General features: G+C 45.4%; 1 protein-coding gene across 1 annotated transcript in view; it reads left to right on the top strand.

Annotated features, from left to right (window-relative positions):
* The window catches only part of grip2b (glutamate receptor interacting protein 2b), a 104,462-nt gene that overhangs the window by 4,163 nt on the left and 75,821 nt on the right, over window positions 1-24,478 (top strand). Inside the window, exons 3-9 of the mRNA XM_048606247.1 lie at window positions 906-1,041; window positions 6,716-6,861; window positions 13,678-13,764; window positions 15,926-16,001; window positions 16,476-16,621; window positions 22,210-22,357; window positions 23,701-23,870. Of these exons, the coding sequence (XP_048462204.1) occupies window positions 906-1,041; window positions 6,716-6,861; window positions 13,678-13,764; window positions 15,926-16,001; window positions 16,476-16,621; window positions 22,210-22,357; window positions 23,701-23,870 (909 nt within the window). The remainder of the gene's footprint in view (window positions 1-905; window positions 1,042-6,715; window positions 6,862-13,677; window positions 13,765-15,925; window positions 16,002-16,475; window positions 16,622-22,209; window positions 22,358-23,700; window positions 23,871-24,478) is intronic.

Below are 24,478 nucleotides of genomic sequence, written 5' to 3'. Positions count from 1 at the left end.
TATCCTGCACCCAGTTTCTTCCCTCACCTAGTGACCTGGTGTGATCTGGGATGCACTCTCTGTGAGGCTGTTGGAGGGAAATTTAATGGTAACAATCAACAGGAATTTGATATTTACCTGTAAAGGAAATCAATTACAGACCATAAAATACAGCTCAGAGGAAGCCATTCTGCCCATTGTACCTATGCTAGCTCTTCAGTATAGCTTTAAACAAAATAGAATTTTACTTTTTCTCTTTATTCTTTACTCTTCAGTATAGCTAGTCAATTAATTTCCCTACTCTGTCCACACAAATAACCTTGCCTTCTCAGTATTTATTTATTTATTTATTCTCCTGATCAAAAATAGAGGTGTGCATGAGCCCAAAACCACACTTGAACCTGGGAATCTTATGAGAACAAGGATGTCAAGGGATTAATTAAACCAGGGGAGGGCAGATACGCTCAAAGTAAGTACTCATAGAGGAAGTTCTAATGAAACAATGAGAATTATTTTAAAAGGTGGTTAAAGATATCTTAGAAGTTACAAATATGTGGGCCACCAGCAGTCAGAAGCACCAAGAGGATGTATCCGCTATGATATCGGACAGATTTGTAGGATTTTAGATGATGAATTTATGCAATAAAGGATCTCTCATTGGGAATTATAGTTATGACTTTTCAAGGTGTTACTTTAAGCTTGGAGTCTCAACACAAGCAAGCAGGTACTGGACAATAAAGGCTACAATGGTAATGTAATGTGGAAGGAGAAATGAGCGACAGTAAGTGGCCAGCTCTTTCAATGAGTCAACAACCCACGCGCACACAGTGGGTGAGTGGGCTATTCCTGCACTGTATGGTGCTGTGAACACAGCTTGGAGTCTCAAGCAGGCGGGAATACATGTTACCATTGTGTCTCACTAACAGAGGAACTGAAGGGAATTACGGTGGTGGAACTCATCAAGAAAGAAGGCTGCACGCTGGGGCTGACAATATCCGGTGGCACTGACAAAGACGGCAAGCCACGAGTATCCAACCTGCGACCTGGTGGATTGGCTGCCAGGTGAGGCATACAGTTAGTCAATACCATTCTCCTTTGCTACAGTTTGTTTACAACCTACTTTGCATCTATGTTTATTTGCCTTCCACAACAATTCAGTTATATTTTAACCTGTTGGTCATCTGAGCCACCTCCTGAATGTCCTATGCCATAGGTGGTTTGAAGTCTGAGTGTGCACAGGAGAAGAGAATCTCTTCAGCACAGTGGTTGGCATGGCTCCTTCAGTAAGACAGCCTGGATTGAGTTGTTGATGTCTCCAAAGAGGGGCTTGAATCCATAACTGTGTGACTTAGTGGTGAACGTGTAACCCACTGAACAACTGCTGAAGGTGGCAAAAATAGAAAATGCTGGAAAATCTCAGCGCGCCTGGCAGCATCTGCCTCACAACGCCAGGGAGCTCAGTTCGATTCCAGCCTCGGGTGGCTGTCTATGTGGAGTTTGCACATTCTCCCCGCGTCTGCGTGCGTTCTCTCTGGGTGCTCCGGTTTCCTCCCACAGTCCAAAGATGTGCAGCTTAGGTGGATTGGCCATGCTAAATTGCCCACAGTGTCCAGGGATGTGCAGGCTAGGTGGATTAGCCATGGGAAATGCAGGGTTGCAGGGATAGGGTAGCGGGGTGTGTCCAGGTGGGATGCTCTTTAGAGGGTTAGTGTGGACTCGATGGGCCGAATGGCCTGCTTCCACGCTGTAGGGATTCTATGATTCAAAGTATAGCTTAGAGCAAGCCCATTCCTGGATCAGCTCATGGTGTCTGTGCAAGCAGCGTGGACAGTTCTGGCTACTTTTAAGATTTCAGGTTTCTGTTCTGAAGTGACCTACTTCAGTAATGAATGTCAGTGGACGATGATGGGTTTTATGCCAAAACAAAACTGCTTAAATTCAATGTGACTGCAACTCTCCAAGAGGATGTTTCCAGGAAAGACTTGCATTTGTGTGTCTTGAGTGTCCCCAAAGCATTATAAAACTGAAGACTGTAAATCTAGTAAGGTTCAAAGCCTACTTCAGCCAGAGTAAGAATTGAACCTTCATTGTTGTTATTGAAGAAGGCGTTCGGTTCGCTTGCCTTCATTGGTCAGTGCATTGAGTATAGGAGTTGGGACATCATGTTGTGGCAGTACAAGACGTTGCTGAGAGCACTTTTGGAATACTGCATACAATTCTGGTCACCCTGCTATAGGAAGGGTGTTATTTAACTGGAAAGGGTGTAGAAATAATTTACAAGGATGTTACTGAGACTGGAACGTTTGAGCTATAAGGAGAGACAGCACAGGCTGGGATCTCTTTCACTGGCGTGTCAGAGGCTGAAGGGTGACCTGATAGAAGTTTATAAAATCATGAGAGACCTACATAAGGTGAATAGCTAAGGACTTTTCCCCAGGGCAGGGGAGTCCAAAACTAGAGAGCACAGGTTTAAGGTGAGCGTTGAAAGATTTAAAAGGGATCTGAGGGGCAACTTTTTCATACAAAGGGTGGTGCATGTATGGAACGAGCTGTCAGAGGAAGTGGTAGAGGTGAGTACAATTACAATATTTAAAAGACATTTTGACAGGTACATAGATAGGAAAGATTTAGAGGGATATGGGCCAAATGCAGGCAAATGGGACTAGGTCAGTTAAGGAAACCCAGTCAGTGTGGATGAGTTGGACTGAAAGGTCTGTTTCCGTGCTGTGTGACTCTATGACTCTATAACTCTGTTACCTTGAACCACACAGTTGAGCTACCTGGCTCCATTGGATCATTGCTTACAAAATCCTGCGTTGTAATGTGTTGTGTTGCAATGTAACAGCCATTTTACACACAGCAAGATCCCACAAAGAACAGAAGGATAATAACCAGATAATCTACTCTTGGTTGCTTTGGAGGGCTTCAAATTGGGCTAGGTATTCGGAATAAATCCCTCACTCTTTGAAAAAGCATCAAGGGCTTGATTACATCTGCCTGAGAAGGTCTATGTTTATGGCCTCATTGGAGAGGGGCATCTGTGACAGTGCAGCACTCCTTGAGTGAGACAGCCTGGATTGATTTGTCGATGTCTCTGAAGAGAGGCATAACTGTGTGACTGAGTGGCGAGGGTGCGACCCACTGGACAAGTGGACACGTGCTGAAGGTTCTGGCTCAGCTTGTACCACTCTCACAGTTGGCTGAAGGTGAGGTTGGCGGGGAGAGTGGGTGTTGGGAGCAGGGATTGTGCAGGGTGCGTTGTTAGGTCCTGACCCAATTCAGGTTCCCTCAAACACTCGAGTAATTTACCAGAAGAAAGTTGGATTTTAGTGAAACTCCACTCCTGATTCAGAGTCTCAGGTGGTAGGACCACAGTCAGAGAAGAAGGCATGGAAGTGAAGTATTCTCCAGTCCCGATCCTAAAACAAGCAGTGTCTTTTTTTGTTGCGAGTTGAACAATTCCCGCTGGATAAGAGAGTATCAGCTCATCAAGCAAATGAGATACTGGGTTTAGGTCAATGAATTAAGAAGAGGCGAGGCAAGGTCTCTCTGATGGATTAAATTGCTTTCTCTCCTCGTCATCAGCTTCCCTGCCAAGAACATGCAGCCAGCCTGGGTAAAGCAGAATGACAGGCAAAAGCCATACGCTGGACAAGTGAGTGTCTGGGTGTACTGTACCACTGGGGGAGTGAGTGTCTGGGTGTACTGTACCACTGGGGGAGTGAGTGTCTGGGTGTACTGTCCCACTGGAGGAGTGAGTGTCTGGGTGTATGGTACCACTGGGGGAGTGAGTGTCTGGATGTACCGTACCACTGGGGGAGTGAGTGTCTGGGTGTACCATACCACTGGGGGACTGAGTGTCTGGGTGTACCGTACCACTGGGGGAGTGAGTGTCTGTGTGTATGGTAGCACTGGGGGAGTGAGTGTCTGCGTGTACTGTACCACTGGGGGAGTGAGTGTCTGGGTGTACGGTACCACTGGGGGAGTGAGTGTCTGGGTGTACGGTACCACTGGGGGAGTGAGTGTCTGGGTGTACGGTATCACTGGGGGAGTGAGTGTCTGGGTGTACTGTACCACTGGGGGAGTGAGTGTCTGGGTGTACGGTACTACTGGGGGAGTGAGTGTCTGGGTGTACTGTATCACTGGGGGAGTGGGCTGCTACAACAGGGAAGGAGATAAAAAACAGAGGCTGCAATAAAATGAAGGAAACAAACCCAATCCCTCACTACAATGACAGCTTTATTGTTTCATTCAAATCTCTGTTGCATGCGTGGTCTTCACAGGAGTGTTGAACATCCTCAGGTACTTTATGAATGTTGTGTACCCAGCAATGTAAAGGCATTCCGATTATACTCGGTGTACTCTGGCCCAATCTCTCCCTGCTCCGCTACTGTATTCCACCTCCATGTGAGGGAAAGTGGATTTGCTGAAACACAGATTCTAGGAGCGTTAATCAATTTATGGCTTTCAAAAAAAAAGATTAAACTTAATTAAATGCTTGCTTGTTTGTTTGTAAAAGTCCTTACTGCCACTGTTGGCATTATGCCGAACCAAGTCTTATACCATTTCCCACATTGATCCCTTCCATCTCTCCTGGAGCTGAGTGTCCAATTGATTATCTTCCCCATGCCCCCATTATCCCATCCTTTCTGTCCTGTAGGACGTATCCCACTGGAATAACTGCTATCCCAGGTCAGGGCAGTGAACTCAGCACCTGGAATGATCTTCGATGAGAATGGCTCAGTACCAGACCAATTGGTGAATTTTCTCTCTGATTGAGTGACTATGTTCTGTGTGAATACAGCCTCCCACCTTCACCCCTCTCAGTAATTACTGCTCATTGATAAACACTGAAAAGAGCAGCCAAGTTCCCCCCAAGATCTCCTGGACAATTTTACCCCTTAGCCAACACCAAAAAACAGGCAGAATATTTTCTAATCAGCACGTTCAGCGATGTTAATGACACATCTCTGGAGCAGACATTCTGATAACATATTTGATAGGAGGCTTGTGCCAACATGCAGTGTATAAGTTATTGCACATGAGCTCTGAAACAATCAGGGATGTTCTGAGGGAATGAAAGGAGCTTTATGAATGCAAGCATCTTGCGCCCAGATCCAGATGTCTGCCGATCCACACTGTAACCTCTGGCCCAGTGAGTGAGCTGGAGACTCTCAATCCCTCCCCACCTCCTCCCCTCCCAGTGCAATGAATGAAGCTCTGACCTCGCTGTGCAAGGAATTCTGCGTTGATGGTCCAGCATTCTGTCCACCACAGAATTCCTGCAACGCAAGGAAAGGGGCGATGAACTTTTATTCCTGGTAACTAAAATCAGTTACAAATTGGGAAGAACTGCACTGCATCTGTGAAATTGGACTCACTTCCAGCTGCTCAGTATGGAAGTATTTAAGTCCCCTTTCATGCTGCAGAACCTCAAGGTGACCCACTTTCCAGATGAGACATGAGAGCGAGACGCGCCTGTCTTCTCAGTCAGACATAAAGAATTCCACGGCTCTGCTCTGACAAAGGAGGGGGGAGTTCTCAGGGTTTCTCAACCAATGTTTATCCCTCAGTGAAGCTGCTAAAGACGGGTCAGTTTTGTCTAAGATTATCTCCTTGCTCTTTGTGAGATCTTGCTGTGCGCATGTTGGCTGCCACGTTTCCTGCAATGTGAATGTAAGATGCATTTTGAAGAACAGGCTCGAAGCGTTAACTGTTTCTCTCTCCACAGACAGCTGCCAGACCTGCCGAGTTTCTCTGGCATTGTCTGCTTTTTGTTTCAGATTTCCAGCGTTCGCGAGGTTTTATTTCTATTTGTACTTCACTGTATGTAAAGGGCTTTGAACCATAACTGGAGCGACAGAAATGGAAGGCCTTTCTTGATGATTGTCCCCTTTCACTTCCGTTTGCTCAATGCCGAGTCAAGAAACAGGATCTAGGCAAGGCCGTTCAGTCGGATTTGGCCAACCTTCTACCTCAATCCCCACCTTCCCACACGACACTACATTCCCTTTGTACGCAAAGTTCTGTTAAACTTACTCCTTGAAGATACTTGACACTGAGTGTTCACAGCCCACTGGGATACAGAATTCCAGTGAGTTGAACCAACACTGTTGTCATTGTTCTGGCTGAGCTTCTTCATTTGGTCCATTCTAGATGTGGAACACCTAATAAAGAGAGATGTTGATGGTGCCTTGTGGACTATGAGTAATTACTGTAAAGATCCAGCACTGTTTAGATTATGGTTGAGCTCCTTAGTATTGGATTTAGAGACCTATAGGCTGGTGTATTCTCAGCCTAAGACTCGAAATGACCCCATCAATATTGGCAGGGAATAGGGGAAAGTCCCCTAATTGTGGCCATAATTGTTAGGCTTTTAGGCTGACCCTCTCACTAGGAGGTAGAATGTAGTTATGTGGTTGCAATTCTTTTCCTTTGCTCAGCCAATATTTAATAATAGAGGCACAAGGTAGTGGGAGTTGGGGGGCGGGGAAGCGAATTCTGTTCCTACGTGGAATGCTAACACTCCCAGACTTGTTTTATCTTAGCACGGACAGAGGACTGAGCTGGTGCCAGAGTGATGCCAGGAAGAGGGTAATCCATGAATAAGGATTTAGAAAGATGGAGTTCCCAATCCAGATCCTGAAGAGAGTACTCCTATGTGGGCGGTCCATCTTTCAATTTTCTTAACCAGTCTGTCTTACCACTCATTCGTTGCTCCACTTCCCTATTGTAGGAGCGACCAGCTAAATATTGGAGACTATATCAAGTCCGTTAACGGGATCAACCTGACCAAACTACGGCACAATGAGATTATCAGCCTGCTGAAGAATGTGGGAGAACGGGTGGTGCTTGAAGTGGAATATGAACTTCCTCCTGTTGGTAAGAGCATCCAACCTTCTGAGTCACTCTTGTTAAAACAAAGACTAACCAGAACAGGCTGAGTCAGGGATAGACACCATGGACATTTGACAGAACCTTACTGTACTATTTCAAATCCAATCAAGTTGAGGGAAGTTTTTGGGTGGGGTGCAATGGGAATGAAACAGGATCTGCCTCAGGTCTCATTGTCAGCCTTAGCTACATCAAGTCAAGTACAGTGTGGTTAGATACACAGTGCTATTCCCTCTGCTCTTCTCAATATTAGACCTCAACCTCAACCCTGGAAATAGGGCCTCCCACTCACAATCACCAGGTAGATTCAGATGCTGGACACCCCTTTATCCCACCTGATCTCAGTGTTCCTGAAGAGCAGCCTTACTCCAGCAGCGTTACGGTTCTCTGGCCCAGGTTGTGGTTGTCCCTACCAGAACCATTTGGGATGCCTGAGGTAAATTCACTGTCACCAATCCTTCTGACTGGTATTAGCTCAAGTTACAGAAACCAGTTGGGTAGCAATGCCTGGAAGAAGTCTTTGGCAGAAGACAGGCTCAGTCTGTTGAACAAAATTTATTACCTAGAACTTCATAGCTAGTTTTGCCTGAGTTCAATGATAGTCTCATGTGAGACCACAGGCTAAAATAAAGAGTAAGTACACATAACTATTTGGCTACATCAAGCTTGGCGCTTAGAAACTGTTTGGAAAATTGGTTAACTCCACCTAGGAACAGTCCTTTATCCCCTGATAGATGGTGCTTACCTTGTGATGTTAGTTAACCCTTTCCAGGTGTAACTGCCTTGTACAACATTGTCCATTTAGTTTTCCTTTAACCTATTTTCTAATCAACCTTTTCACAGATGCCATTTCCACACCCCTGGGACAGGAGGGACTTGAACCAGGGCTCCCTGGTCTAGGGGTAGGGACTTACCCACTGTGTCACAAGCAGGTCCCACTTTGTATATCAGCCTTTTTCTGTGAAGACTGCCACAAAGTCTGTATCAATTGTCACGGAATTGGCTGTGTTTTTAGCTATTTTTCCTAATCAACCTGTTCAGACGTGGTATTACACAAGTCTGGAGCAGGTGGGACTTGAACCTGAGTCTCCTCATCCAGAGGTAGGCACATTACAACTATGCCACAAGACCCCTCTGTGTTGTTTTAATTGTTGACTCTAGTCCACCAATAATTAGGCTGATAACGACCAAACTAATAGGAATGTTACAATCAGCATTCTATCCAATCCATACGTAACAGATACAAGGCCAAAGTTTATCTCAGTCTGCCACTGGATACCTCCAGCTGATGTTACTTCAATATCTTTCATTCATGTTGCATTTAACCAAAGGAGTGTTTAATGCAGCAGTGTAGAGGGAGCTTGCACTGTACTTAGCCTGGTATTGCCACCGCCTTGGGATTATTTGCTGGGAAGATGTAGAAGGAGCTTTCTTTTAAGCAGTTTCTAAACCCCAGCTCCGACTGGCTTTAGAAGCTTGACAATACAAAAATGGAATAATGTCTCAGTTCCCCATTGCTTCTAACAAATTAAAATTACCACCAGATAGAGAGAGACAGGGAGAGAGTCAGGAAGTGACGGACAGATGCTCCGATTGACCATAAAATAGAGGAGCAGAATTGGGCCATTCGGCCCATCTTGTCTGCTCCACCATTCGATCATGGCTGATATGTTTCTCAACCCCATTCTTGTGCCTGCTCCCTGTAACCCTTGATCCCCTTACTAATCAAGAACCTATCTATTTCTGTGTAAATATACTCAATGACCTGGCCTCCACAGCCGTCTGTGGCAATGAGTTCCACAGATTCACCACCCTTTGGCTGAAGAAATTCCTCCTCATCTCAGTTCTCAAGGGTCTTTCCTTCACTCTGGGGCCTGTGCCCTTGGGTCCTATCTCTCCTAATATTGGAAACACGACCTTCACATCCACTCTATAAAGGCCTGTCCGTTTATTGAAGTTTCAATGAGATCTCCCCACATCCTTCTAAACTCCATCAAGTACAGACCCAGAGTCCTCATTTGCCCCATGGTTTTAGAGGCAAGGTACTGGCATTGATAGAGGATTGGCTGATTGGAGGATTCGGGGGAGGGAGATAAAGGGGTCTTTATCAGGGTGGTAGTCAGTGACTGGTGGAGTTCTGCAGGGGTCAGTGTTGAGACTACAACTATCCACGTTATACATTAACAATCTGGGTAAAGGAACTGAGGGCATTGTTGTTAAGTTTGTAGATGACACAAAGATGGGTGTAGGGACAGGTAGTTTGGGGAAGTGGGAAGGCTGCAGAGGGTCACTGATGGGCTAGGAGACTGGAGTCCTACAACAAACTTGCAAATTTAAAAAAAAATTGTTCAAGGAATGAACAAGACCAGTATTTATTGCCCATCAAGGAGGTGGTGGTGAACTACCTTCCTAACCCACTGCAGTCCAAAGGAGCAACTCTATCCACAGTGCTGTCAGGGTGGAGTTCTAACCTTTTGCTGTGGTCACAGTGAAGAAACAGCAAAATATTTCCACTTCAGGATGATGTGTGATTTGCAGGAGACCTTAAGTTGACGGTGTTCTCATGCACTTGCTGCCTTTTTCCTTCTGGGGCTTTGAGGTGGTGTGTTTTGGGAGTTGTTGTTAAAAGAACCCACAGCATATTACTACAAGCAGTCTATTAATGGTACATGCTGTAGCCCTGAAGTGGGGTGGGCTGTAAACAAGATAGATCACTTTTGTCCTAGATAATATTGAGCTTCTTGAGCATTGTTGGAGCTGCCCCCATCCAGGCAAGTGGATAGTCTTCCATCACGTCCCTGGCAGCTGGCTTGTAAATGTTGGAAAGTCTTTGAGAGTGAGGTACAGAGTCACTTCACTGCAGAAGTTGCAGCCTCTCACCTGCCCTGTTAGCCACTGTGTAGTTGTAAATGGTCCAGGAAAGTATCTGGTCACTGGTGACTTGCAGGATGTTTTGGCAGTGGGAGTTGCAAGGTGTAGGGAGGACAGAATTTGATTATTGTCATGCCATTAAACATCGTGGGTTGATTGTTAGACCTTACCTCTATTTTTTGTGATGGTCTTTCTCTGGCACTTACATGAAATGAATGTTACTTGCCACTTATCAGCCTAAGCAAGATTGTTATCCAGCTCTAGCCCCATGCAGGCACATACTTTTTATTCATTCATGGGATGTTGGTGTCGTGGATGTGGCCAGCATTTATTGCCCATAAGTGTCTGGAGAAAGTGGCAATGAGCTGACTTCTTGAACCGCTGCTGACCCATGTCAGACTGGTTCAGCCAATGGAAGAGAGTTCTAATGACAGTGTCACACAGCAATATAGTTCCAAATCAGAATGGTGCATGCTTTGGAAGGGAACTTAGTATTTTGAAGCATTTGTTGTCTTTGTGCTCCAAGCGGCAGAGGTCATGAGTTTAAAAGACACTGTCAAAATGGCCTTGCCATTTTGCTGCAGAACATTTTACAGATTGTACACACTGCTGCCACTGTGCATGTCAATGGTGAAGGGAGTAGTGTTGAAGGTGGTAGATTTGGTGCCACTCAAGCAAGTGTCAAGCTTCTCAAGCATTCTTGGAGCTACACTAACCCAGGCAAGAGGGGAGTTTTCCATCACACTTCTGACTTGTTCCCTGTGGAGACAGGATGTGAGTTACTTGCTTCAGAATTCCTAGCCTCTGACCTGCTCTTGTAACCACAGTACTTATATGGCTGGTATAATTTAGCTTCTGGTCAATGGTAGCGCCCCTAGAAGGTTTGTAGTGAGGAATTCAGTGATGGTAATATCATTGGAAGTCAAGGGGCGGTAATTAGATTCTCCCTTGTTTGAGATGGTCATTGCTTGGTACTTGCGTGGCATGAATATTACTTGTTAATGATCAGCCCAAATGTGGATATTATCTAGGTCAAGCTGTATTTGGATGTGGACTACTTTAATGTCTGAGGAGTCACGAATGGTGCTGAACATCATGCAAGCATCAGCGAACATCCCCACTTCTGACCTTATGATGGAGGGAAGGTCATTGATGAAGCAGCTGAAGATGGTTGAACCTAGGACACTACCCTGAGGAACTCCTGCAGAAATGTCCTGGAGCTAAGATGTCTGACCTTCACCATCCACAGCCACCTCCCTTTGTGTGATGTATGACCACAACCACTGAGGAGATTTCTCCTGATTCTGTTTTGCAAAAGCTCCTTGATGCTTTGACTTCACTTCTCTACCTGAACGCAGGTCTGAACCGGAAAGCTACAATCTCCATCACTGATGGGGCAGGAGGCAGATCCCAGATGAAGCCCAGCCAAAGATGGGATTAAACCCAGCACTGTTTGCACCAGTCCAATCCAAACCAGCTGTCCAGCCAACTGAGCCAATGGCCCATGGGTATGAATTGCTTTGGCAAACTACACTTTTACCTTAAGTGCACATTGCAGGCCTGGAGAAATGAAAAAAAACATAGAGGCTCCGGTTTCATACTACACCTTGTTGACGAGGAATCTCTCCTGCCCTTACTGTCTGCCATTAGCATACGCTGGAAGAATTTGCAGGTTGATACACAACCTGTTTGACCATGTTATAAATGCACCTTCCATCTAGTCCTGTCTGGGATTCAATCCCAAGTGTCTGGCTCAGTGACAGGGACTCTGTCGAGTGGACCACAAGACCTGCTTGATTCCACACTCCAATCAAATGCTGCCTTGATGTGAACGGCTGTCGCTCTCACCTCATCTCTGGAGTGTAACATTTGTTCATATTTAGACCATGCTGTGTGTCCCCTGGGCGGAACCCAAACCGAATGCTGGTGAGAACCTTACTGGTGAGTAAATGCCATTTGATAACACAGTCAACAACACTTTCCATTACTTTACTAATGATTAACAGTAGACAGATGGGACCTCTGGAGGAGGCTGAGATGGATCATTGACTCAACAGTTCTGGCTGTTCATCTTTATCTTTTGCAATAACTTGCTGGATTTTTGCCCCATCATTCAGGGTAAGGCTGGCTTCTCTGGTCAGTTGTTTAATTGTCTGTCCATCACCATTGATGACTGGATGTTGCAGGACTGCAGAGATTTCATCTGATCTGTTGGTGGTTTAACTCTATCTGTAGCAGGCTGCCCCCACTGTTTGACATATCTGTAGCCTGTGTTTTATCTTCACCGAGTTGGCATCACAATTTTAAATATACCTGGTGCTGCTGGCCTGCACGCCTCATCGGACTGGGTCAGTTGCTCAGCTTGATACTAATAGTAGACTGTCAGGAGGTTGTTGTTGAATTCAATTCAGAACTGCTGATAGAGAGATCCAGGGATACGGGTGCTAGTAGGCAAGGAAGGGATATCTAAACTTTGTAAAGTTCCTACATGTGGCTGGAGAGATGCCATGAGGTTCCTGAGGTTTTGGATGCTTGTGTCTATGCAGTGAGACCTGAGATGTTGCTGCTGATCATCATGGAGGTCCTCAGGAGCAAACTGTGAGCTGATGTCACCGGGTACACACGTTGAGCATTCTTGATGTCTGATTTACACAGCAGGTTTGTTATGGACGGGAAGCTGTGTATTACCAAGGCGAACTGTGCAGTTCACAAGGTCACCAACAAGCAATATTCCCTTTAACTAGGTAACTGTTCGTTGCCTAGCAAGAAACTCACCTCCAGTGGATACAGGTAAGATGTACCAAGTTGTTCCTTATGTTGAGGTTGAACTCACAGGAGATGTCCCATAATTCTGCCCCATTTCTCATTATAGTTTACGTCACTCAGACCCTTTATCAGATTCTGTCTGTGGAATTCATTTCCATGATAAGTAGCTAAGGTAGAAATTATGTTAGGTTCCCACGTTGGATTTTGTAGATAGAGGAAGGAGTATGGACTGAAGTGGTATGGGAGGAGATGGATTGATGTGAGTACAATAATTTTCCCGTATAGAGGATAAATGCTGACCTGGATAAGTTGGGCTGAAGGGCCTTTTACTGTTTGTCTAGACAAAGCAACCTGCTCAATTGGCACCACATCCACAAATATTCACTGTCTCCACCACCGCTGCTGAGTAGCAGCAGTATTGTACTGTCTATCACTGCAGAAATTCATCACAGATCACTAGACAACACCTTCCAAGCCCATGACTATTTTCTTTTGGAAGGACAGGAGCAGCAGATACATGGGAACACACCACATGCAAGTTCCCCTGCAAGGCCATCCTGACTTGGAAATATATCGCCGTTCCTTCACTATTGCAGCAAAAAGAGTACAGCAGTTCAAGAAGGCAGCTCACTACCAACTTTTTAAGAGCAACTACAGGCAAGCAATAAATGCTCACATCCATCCCATGAATGTTTTTTTTTAAATCTATGCATTTCTCAACGTCTGACAAACGGCTCTTTCCCTTTATGCTGGAGTCGTGGATAGAAGCTTGTATACGGCTCCCATAAGTGTCAGTTGTCTGGTAGTGTCTCACTCAAGTTGCCATTCAAGTTAGCCTTTGACAGTGAATGCCAAATGAGTAATGTCACAACTCAGTCCGGGCCAACTTTCAACTGATATCCATATGGAGGGGTTCCACCATGAGTTACTGGACAGCGGGCAACAGAGGGAACCCTGGCTGGTTTTACAGGTAGCTCATCTCTGTACTTCAGTGGTAAGCCAGAGGTAACATCGCTTCCCTCACTGTGATCAGCTAACTCCGCGTTGAGGCACATCAAACCTGGTACCTCCATTGTCTATCTGATTTAGCACCAGACTGACTAGAGATGTTTCTTGTAACAAATCCTCTTGTATAACAAAAAAAAAGACTTTTTTATTTCATTTCAGCTGCAGATAGCAATTCAAGAGTTATTCCAAAGACTGTTGAGATCTCGCTGTATAAAGAAGGGAACAGCTTTGGCTTCGTGATGAGGGGTTAGTCATTTTAATTTTTTTCAATGTTTCTCTCTTCCTTCAGTTGCTTCTGCAGTCAGTATTTGCCTGATTCGGGCCTGCCCAGTGGAGGTATTTCTATGAAAAACTTATTCGGAAATGTTATTGCAAATTGCCAGAGCAGGTGAGATTTGAACTTGGCCTCCCAGTCCAGAGGTAGGAGTGTTGTCACAGCACCAGAACAGCCCTTACACACCCAGTGGAGATATTTTTGAATCAACTTGTTCAGAGATATTTCGACACACCTCTGGTGGAGCTCAAACCCTGTTTTCTTGGCTCAGAGGTAGGAACACTACCGCTGTACCCCAAGAGCCTTCACACGCACATACATATATCCAGGGGAAATTGATTCAGCCAGCTACAAGTGTAAGCAATGGCCCAAGTGCTGATACTTCAACTTTAGAAATGTTTTCTGCCTGGTATTGAACAGGGAACCTTTTTATGTTTGTAGACAATGTGATAACCGTTACCATAGAGTAACAAGGCACCCACAGACAGAGGATTGAATTACTATTAATCAGCTGGGGTCCCAATTCTCAATTACTCAGGAATTAAAGAGATGGGCCCTCAGGGAATAAAAGTATTTGGCAAAAACGAGGGGCTGGATTTTCATTGTGTTGAAGAAATTTCATGAAGGACCGAAGCCCTGACCTCACTCCTGACCCCATTCCCATTGTCCCCAGTATTCACCCATGCACACTACTGGTGTGAATCTGCACTGACTTAGCCGACCCATTCCAGGAATGGACATGTCCTAGTCTCTCCCCCTAGTCTTCACAGAGGCGAGCCAGGTATTAATGGACTTGTGGGTCAAGGTACCTCAAAGCTGCCATGGACTACAGTCCTAAAGAGCTGTGTTCCTGCACCTCCACTATCCATGGCCCTTTCTCTCCTCCATCCCAAGTTATCCACCACCATAGCCATGCACAGCCCCTAAGACAAACTGCGGTGCTTCATGCTTTTTCACCTATTATTAACTTCTTTTATTACTGGACAGTAAAGAGACCAAACATCTTGGCTGTTTAAACAATCAATCTCAGAAACTAAAACTACTTGAAACCTCTTTATCTGGTGTAACTAAACAGTGTAGAAAGGGCCCCCTTGTGGCACAGTGATAATATCTCTACCCCTGAACCAAAAGGCCTGGGTTCAAGTCCCACCTGCTCCAAGCAGAGATGTAATAGAAAAAAATAGGTTAAATTTTAAGGAAAAAGCTGAGTATCCTGACCCTTTCTATGGGTCTGTCTTGTGGGCCAGTGGTAGTGTCTCTACCTCTGCACCGGGAGGCTCAGGTTCAAGTCCCACCTGCTTCAAGATGTATAATAACATCTCTGAGCAGGTTGATTAGGAAAACAAAACCAAAAAAAAATGTAAATTGATAGAAGAGATTGGAAAATGAGCTGCTAATCAAGCAATGTTTACCCTAGAGCTGAGCTGTCTGAACAATCTAATGAATGACTAGGCTCTCAGTCAAGAATGCATAATGAGGGTTGGCTGAAGGATTAGATAAGGCCTCAGTTTAGCATCTGACCAGAAAGATGACATCTGTTTGTGCAGTACTAATCAATATTGCAGCAAGGTGCCAGCCTAGATACATACTCAAGTCTCATGGTGATGAACTCAACCCAACCTCTTATCAATCCAAGGTGAGATTCTTACTTCCAGGACAAAACTGAGATCTTTCGAGAAGTGAGGCTGAAACCTTCTAATTAAGAAGGGAACATGCTACTATTAATATAAGTTAACACATAGCAAATAGAAAGAGTCTAGAGAAGAGGTATTAAGTCCTCTCCTGTAGCGATAGTACTGTGTCTGAGGGTAAAGTACTGTGAAATCACAGTTATCATTTTCCTGATTTTCGCCATGCGATTGTTTGGAGAAAATCAGCAGAGAATCTCTTCTACTCAGAATGAGGAGGGATATCAGAAAGAGAGTGTCCCTATGACTTCTGCCACTCCAATCCAAAGAGCTGATGCTCACCAACTTGATCAGGGCTCTCTAAGGCTATGTCTTGCCCACATACCTTCTCAGCCAGCTCATTCTGTGCCAGGGTAGGGGAATGGAGAAGCAATCAGATGGAAGGGCAGGAGATTCTCTCTTTAAAACAGCAGAAACGCTGAGGAAACTGGACGTTGTGTTGCAGGTGGAGCCCATGAAGACTGGAACAAGTCTCGTGCGTTGGTGGTGACCCACGTGAGGCATGGTGGGCCTGCAGATAGGTAACAACTGCTGCATTATGGTTTCTCTCTATCTCTCTCAAAAGGATTGATGTTAGATACTTGAGGAGTTACTGAAATAATGTACTTGTCCTTCATTGCTTGTGGATGTGGCCATTACTCAAAATTTCCGTTGTTCTGCTGCTTTAGAGTCCATCGTTTTGAGGCATCCATCAACTGATACAACGGTGCAAATGGTGGAGGGGTAAAGGACATGCCACTCTTCTGAAACCCCTGCTCTAACCCGCCCTTCCCCACCCCATGCACCCTAATCTCAGCCACCCACTTGCTGTGGACATGATGGGGAACGCATCACCAGGGTTCGAACTGAGAGAGAAAAAGAAGGGACTATTGTTCCTCATTCTCTTGAGATAATGCCCACTGTTGCCCCAGCACCAGCTCCTCAGTGTGCCCCCCCCCCCCCTTAAAAGAAGGAACGACCTAAAGAAATAACAATATTTGTCTGTGTGTTTGCAGAGAGGGGACGCTGAAAGTTGGGGACCGGTTATTGAGTGTGGATGGGATTCCACTTCACAGTGTCACTCATGGAGAAGCTCTCAACATCATACGGCAGTGTAGGCAAGAAGCCATCTACCAGATTGAATATGATGTCAACGTCATGGGTAAGGAGTGTTTACCGTGCTGGTGGAGCTCTTTTTACAGACGTGCAGGGCTGAGGGCCGGAGAGGTGGCTACATATAATGGAAGATGTTCTTGACCAACATTTGATAATCAGAACATTCCCCAAGCCACATGCCATACAATCCCATCACCAGCTGACACACAGAGCTGACCAGCTTCTAGGTACTGACCTGGTATCCACAGTGGAACTGGGAGGTGAGAGCAACTGTTCACATAGCAATTCTCAAGGAGACAAACAGGTCATTGGCTGCCAAAGCACGTCCCTCTGATGCCCTTGTCCAGTCTAACATTCAGTTGTACTCAGAATGTGCTTTTCCTCGACTCCATCCATTCCCATCAAGGGTGATTTTGAACAAATGTCACCCCTTTAACATTTTCCCCTGCAATCTCTTTTGTGCCTTGATTTACAGTTTCTTCGGAAAGGTGGGCCCTCCAAGTTCTGAGAACGCCACGGTGGCTGCATTGAAACGTTAGCCTCCATTCTGTCCCCGAGACTGTAAGGTGGGGTAAATGCAGGGGCAAGTGCAGCAGTTCCCCCTCTCCCCCACTGGATATTTGAAGACGGGTGAAGGCTCCCTTCCTGTCTGCCTGCTGTTTTTTCATCAGCCCCCGACTATATTCCAGACGGTGGGAAAGGCATTAAGCTGGGTCAAACCCATGAGCCTGTTGAAGTAGACAATTGACAGCTACCAAGAGTCTCGTCCCACTTTCACTGTTTTAATACAGGTGGCAGGGAAAGGCAGAAATAAGGGGACAGTCTGATAGCTTTCACTGCACAGGTTGCAGTCCAGCAGGAAGAGAGTTACCTCCTTTCAGGAGCATGGGATGACAGTCCCTATATCCATTGAAGCACTTCCCTGTGAGGTCATAGCCACCACCCTCCCCTTAGACCACTTCCCGAACCTCTAAAAGATGCCTACTCCTCCCGATAATGAACCCCGCACACCCTTGCCGGGGTCTGCCAAGCAGGCCTGTCCAAAATCCCCAGTTTTATCTGAAATCTAGATTTATGACATTTCTTCTCTGGGGCCACCCAGTATCAAAGGTTCTTTTTGTATTCCCGTCACTACAAAGGCATCGTTTACAAATCGCCTCAGACTGAACATTGCTTCTCCCTGAAAACTCGACCTCAGTCCTCTCAGTTTAAAAAATACCTTTTCTTTACCATGGCGGATTTGTAGTATTTGTTTTGCTTTGATTGCTTTGCCCTGTATTTATTGATGACAGTGCTCCCGTAGTTGTTTTGATTTGAATGACCATAGATCCTGCTAGAGAGTGCATTGTAATCAACGTTGTGATTAAACTTGCTGTCCTTTTTTCATTGATTCACCTCAAACTTCAATGTCCGCATTGAGAAGCGGATCTATAGACTGGATTGTTCTCTAGCCTGGAAGGTCTGTTAATGCTAACCACCCAAAGACACTTGTGGTGACATTGACAATAATTATTATCAGGAATCAATCTCTTCTGTTGTGGTTAGGGCAGACAAGGTCATATGCAGATGTGACAGCCTCTGGGAAAAAATACTTGGCAGGCACCCACAGATCTAACTCACGCACCAACTTCATTGGCATGAGGGCCTGAATGGTTATAGAAGCCTGACACTGCACACCAACATGGATGCTCTGATATTGCGCCCCAACAAGTAGCATGACATACTGTATCCTCATAGACTGTGCCCTAACACAGGCACAGTAATACTGAAATAAGGACTATGATACTGAATCCCAACAAGGAGTCTGTGATACTGTATCCCAGCTTGGAGTCTGCACACCACTTCTGCAAAAATGAGATTGTGATATTGTACTTAACTTGGAAACTCCAATACTCTACCCTCATAATAATCCTGAGATACAGTACCCCCAACGTACAGGCAGATGTCCCGCACTTCAACATGGAGACTATCATAATGTATCCCAAGAAGGTAATCACTACTGTACCCCAACAAAGGGCCTGTACCCCTACAGCCCAACAAGGGAGCCTGTGGCCCTGTACCCTAACAAGGAGCCTGTGGCCCTGTACCCCAACAGGAGCCTGTACCCCTATAGCCCAACAGGAGCCTGTACCCCTATACCTCAATAAGGAGCCTGTGGTCCTATACCCCAATGACGAGCCTGTGGCCCTATACTCCAATAAGGAGCCTGTACCCCTATACCCCAAAAAGGAGCCTGTGGCCCTGTACCCTAATGAGGAGCCTGTGGCCCTGTACCCTAATGAGGAGCCTGTGGCCCTGTACCCCAATGAGGAGTGGGTGATGCCTAACTAGAACAAGAAGCTTGTGGGTACTTGTGTCTGTCAAGGAGGCTGTGTACTGTAAACCTACAAAGAAACTCTCATATCTCGTAGAAAGGAGCCTGTGCTCAACTGCACCCAGAATTGTCCTATATACACCAACAAGGACCTTGTCATAATATATGCCAAGATGGAGACTTATTTTATTGTAATCCCTCAGGATGCCTGTCATTCTGTAGTCCTATAGTTGACCCTTTGGTACTGTACCCCTAATATGGAGCTTGTGGTCTGTACCTCAACATGGCGAATTCAATACTCTGCCCTGTCACCCTAATTCTGAAGGTTATAACCTTGCTAGAAATGCACATGCAAGTCAAATTCTGAACAAAGAAACAATAATTTCTTCTGGAGATTTTTTGACTACAGGTCTGAAATTTGGAGGCAATTTACCAATCTACAACTAGCATCTTGAATTTCAAATACAATGAGAATCGGCTGCAGTGTAGAGACTGAAAGGGACAAGCCAAGTGCTGCATCGCTCCTGCTTCCCATCATATCAAATGTTTCAAACTGCTGACTAACCTTCAGCACGTCAGACCAATTCCCTTAAATAAAATTGAGAACAAAACAATCTCCAATTCCCATTAAAGTTCCCTAAAACCATTTGAACTGTGTTTAATAAGGGGTCAATGATGAATGTTGCTGTCCTGGTTCACTTACATACCTTATTTGACAAATGGCAATTGTTTGCTAATGATGCCAATTATTTGGCAGGAATCAAATCCCTCTGACAAATACCTCCAGGCTCTTCTTCTAAGACTGCTCACCGCACTCTCCTGGTGTTGCTTGCAGTTGAGATTGGTCTGTTTCTGGGGTGTTCTATTAAATGTGTGCTAGGATATTGCTCAAAAAACATGTCATCTTGCATTTACCAGCACAGAATCGCAAGAATACCCAAAGGGAGCAACATTTTGCAGACCGCTTGCTAACCAATTGGCACTTTCTGCTCATGCAGTATAAATTGTTGTTCACGTTCAGATTTGGCATTCTTGCAAATCTATCCTGATGAGGGCAAGATGAAAAGCACCAACAGCACGTCTCTTTTCACATTACTCAAAAAGCTGTGCTGAATTTTCTTTAAGAAAACTTCATTATGCCTAGAGTACAGCATCTATTTGTGTTTGAGTGCCTCACACTTAGTGGCTGCATCAATTCTGATGTTCTGAAAGTTATGGATCGTGAGTCATATTTTATATCTGCATATTAAGAGGAACACTGCCATAGCTACACCAAACCAGCAATATTAGAAACTAAAGTGGACTCAATCAACAACAGCAGAATCCCCACTGTGACATTAAAATGATAATCCAGTCATGGAGCTCGCACAATGAATGGAAACCTCAGATTAGAGCTCAGACCTGTGAAGTCATTGTTCTACTTATAATCCGTCCAAACAAGCTTCAAGTGTACAACTCACTTCCAGGCACTGGCAACTCTATGCATAGCTTCAGAGAATGATAGAGCTTAGAAGGAGACCACTTCGCCCCTCTGGTCTGCTCTAGCTCTGTTCAAATTATTTCAGAATCTCAGCACATCTACTGAATCCTCTCAGAACTTACTTATTTGCCAGGAGAACAGCCCTGGGTTCTCATTTATGGAAGCAAAATACTACAGATGCAAGAAATCTGAAACAAAAGTGGAAATTTCTGGAAATCTGACGGTGAACGGGCCACTGTAAAACTGGCTGTGCCTTTGTTGAGCTGCCCTAAGGCAATGTAAAGCTTCAAGGGACTTTACTTCACATGAGATAGGATTTCTGTTCCCACACTTAGGAAGATGCGGCTTGTAATCGCGAGGCTTACATCAATGTTCTGGGGATAATGGCTTCAAGTCTCAGTCTGGAATCTCAGTTTAATTCTTAAAAATCTGGAGTTGAGAAAGCTAGTCACTGTGCTGGTAAGCACAAAACGATTGTTGTTAACAACCCATTCGACCCACTAATGCCATTCAGGGAAAGAAACCTGCCATCCTTACCTGGTCTGGCCTACATGTGACTCCAGACCCATAGCAATGCAATTGACATATTCGTTCTTCAGGGCTGTTAGGGATAGTCAACACATGCTGGTCTTCCAAATGCTACCCTCATCCTGGGGACAAATGGGGAGAAAAGTCCAGCCTCTAAAAGTTGCCAGCCTGTCTGATTGGCCGATAGCCCTGTAGTATGCCAGCAGCACCACTGGTGGCCACTGTTGGAACTGCAGGCAGGCACTGGATAGTAGGAAAGTCAGGAGCATATTGGTACTTGGTACTTTTGGAGGGACCAGGATGGGACACCCTTGGGGCAAGGGAATTGGAATAGGGGTGCACAGCCCTGGGAGGGAGGCGGAGCACAGGGGTTGAGGAAAGATTGTTGTTTGGGTATACCCCCGCATCGGGTCCATGAAGAAGGACCATGTGAAGAAAGACAAGTCAGGGTTTGTGTTTCAGTGGATGCCCTGGCATCGACAATCACGTTTAAACCATTCAGCCTCATCAGTGGGGTTTGGGTTTGAACCTCACTCCTGTGTTTCTACAACTGTGTACATCAAGCCGACCCTCATTATCTTCCAGGCTCTAACTCCACGGTTTTACAGATATACTGTCTCAAAGCCAGCTAGCTCGAAACCAGAGTTTCCCCAAAAAATCGCAAGGTTTTAGAATGTGCCTTGCATTACGTTGTTTAAAAGAATCACTCAGTTAAAATTAACTTACCAAGGTAATTGGGTTGCATTTAGTCTGGTTTGCCATACCCATGCCAGTCTGCCCTCTGAGTGACCTTTGACCTCTTGCCACCTGCATTGACTTGAACTGGCCACTGACCAGGTGCCCAACCCCAAATCCAGCAGACACCTAGCGCGGTCTTGGATCCCCAGTTCCCGTTTTTGAGAGTCTTCTCTGTTTATGTTAACCCTCTAATCGATTTCACCCTGCAACTCACTCCTCAGTATCTGGTATTTTTCATGTAAAGCATCCAGACCCCTCAATCAGACCAGTGTCAGTGTTATATCTGTCTGAGACTGCAGGTTAAGCAGAGCATCTTCATTTGCAGTTCTGCTGGTCGCTGTGTATTGGTTGACAAAGCCATGTGGGTCAATGGAGGATCTGGTTCAAATGGATATAGTGTTTGGAGAATAAAGCACAGTGTGTACGAAGCTGAACAAAATCTGACTTTAAAAGCTGGTGATTGTCCCTCCTTGATCCATGGACTGTATATTGGTGGATGATTTGGACTGGGGCACAGGGAAGGAGTTGGGAAAGGCCAGCCTGCACTTGTGGTGATGTATGGTCTGTCTTACAGATTCAGTACTCAATGCCTCCGGCCCTTTACTGGTGGAAATCACAAAAACTCCAGGTTGCACACTGGGAATGTCGCTCTCCAGCGGAACACATCGCAACAAACAAGTCATTGTCCTTGACAAGATCAAAGCAGCGAGCATTGTGGATAGGTACTTCACTCATTCTCTCTTTTTTAAGTAGGGATCTCAGCTGGGGAAGGTCTGGCTCAGTTATTATGGAACGTTGGTATTATTAGCTCGGTCAGAAGGTGATGGTGAGCTGCCTGTTGTACCCTGCGGTCCATGGGATTTAGCAACACCCCATTGTCTGGTTAGAGAGGGAGTTCCAGGATTTTGACCTCGTGACATTGAAGGGACAGCGGTATATTTCCAATCACGATGGTGAGTGGCTTGGAGGGGAACTTGCAGATGTTGGTGTTCCCGTGTATCTGCTGCTCTTGTCCTTCTAGACAGTAGAGGTCATGGGTTTGGAAGGTGCTGTCTGAGGATTTTTGGTGAATTTCTGCTCTGCATCTTGTAGATAGTACATACTGCTGTTACTGAGTGTCGGTGGTGGAGGGAGTGGATATTTCTGAATGTGGTGTCAATCAAGTGGGCTGCTTTGTCCTGGATGGTGTTAAGATTTTTGAGTGTTTTGGGGATGCAATCATCCAGGCAAGTGGGCAGCATTCCATAGCACTCTTGAATTTTTCCTTGTAGATAACGGACAAACTTTGGGGAGTCAGGAGGGGACGTGTTCACCATGGACTTCCCACTGTCTGACCTCTACTAGTAGCCACAGGATTCATATGGCTGGTCATGTTCAGTTTCTGGTCAATGCTACTTCCCAGGATGTTGAAGGTGGAGAATTGACCTTAGGTGCTTTACAGGAGTGTAACTAAACGTTGATAGCAAACAATATAACGAGACTGGGGACCAAAACCTTGGGTTTTAAGGAGTACTTTAAGTGACAGTTGAGAGATGACAGGTTTTAGAGAGGGAATCCAGAGTTTGGGTCTTCTGAATGATAAATTGATCCCACGTGATGAAATTAAGAATTGGGGAGGGTGGTGTGCGTAAATGGAGATGGGAGGAACACAAGGATGTCAGAGGGCAGGGCAGGAGAAGAGTAATAGACTGGTAATAGAGTAGAGGGAAGAGGTAATGATGGGATTTGAAAATGATGAGGATTTTAAACCACTCTCTGTCCTTGCTCAGCACCTCATGCAGTTGCCACTGATTGGTCTTGACAGAAGCCTGGGGCCTTTCAGCTAGGTTCAATTAATGGCACAGAGAGAGAGGGACAGAGAACAGGGGAAGGGAATCAATTAAAAAATAACTCAACTCTGTCAGTTTCAAGTTTTAAGATGGAATTTCTTCTGAAAACTCAACCGTTGACGTTAAATCTAATAATTTTAGATCAATAAAGATGTAAGCGTGAAGGCCTGTCAGACTGACTTCTGTTTCTGGTGAGTAAGAGAGTTTTAAAACGTCTTTTTCTACCCCTACTTTAGATGTGGCGCATTGCATGTTGGTGACCACATCTTGTCGATTGATGGGATGAGCACAGAGCATTGCACTGTGCTGGAGGCTACCCAGCTCCTGAGCAGCACCTCTGACAATGTTAGGCTGGAGATCATGCCCGTGTACCAGAGTAGGCTGTCGTTGAAGCCGGCAGAGCAAGGTACTGTCTTTTTCTGTACAGCAGGCCAAAAACAGACCAAAGTTAGCTTTCAGCGGTAGCCCAGCTTATAGGTGCCAGAAGACCAAGCACACAATGCTGTCTATTTTCCAACCAGGAATTTTAACAGGACCCTCACACCCATTAATTTTGTTTCTTCTTTCATGAGATGTGGGTGTCACTGACAAGACCGGTGTTTGTTTGCCGTCCCTAATTGCCCTTGAACTGAGTGGGCTTGCCAGGCCATTTCAGACGGCAGTCAAGAATCAACCACGTTGCTGTGAGTCTGGAGTCACATGTAGGCCAGAGTAGGTAAGGATGGCAGATTTCCATCCCTAAAGGACATTGAAGAACCAGGTCAGTCTTTACCGTAGAATCATTAAAACTCACAACACCAAAAAAGGCCATTCAGCCCATTGTTTCTGCTCTGGCTGAATAAACTAGCTGCCCAGCCTAATCTTATTTATCAGCAATTGGTCTGTTGTCTCAGAGGTTACAGTATTTCTGGTGTAGATCCAGGTACCTTTAAATGACTTAACAAGGTGTAGAGCTGGATGAACACAGCAGGCCAAGCAGCATCAGAGGGGCAGGAAAGCTGACATTTCGGGTCT

This window comes from Rhincodon typus, chromosome 16 (genome assembly GCF_021869965.1).
Source record: "Rhincodon typus isolate 14 chromosome 16, sRhiTyp1.1, whole genome shotgun sequence".
NCBI lineage: Eukaryota > Metazoa > Chordata > Chondrichthyes > Orectolobiformes > Rhincodontidae > Rhincodon > Rhincodon typus.
This window is presented reverse-complemented; position numbering and strand designations above follow the sequence as displayed.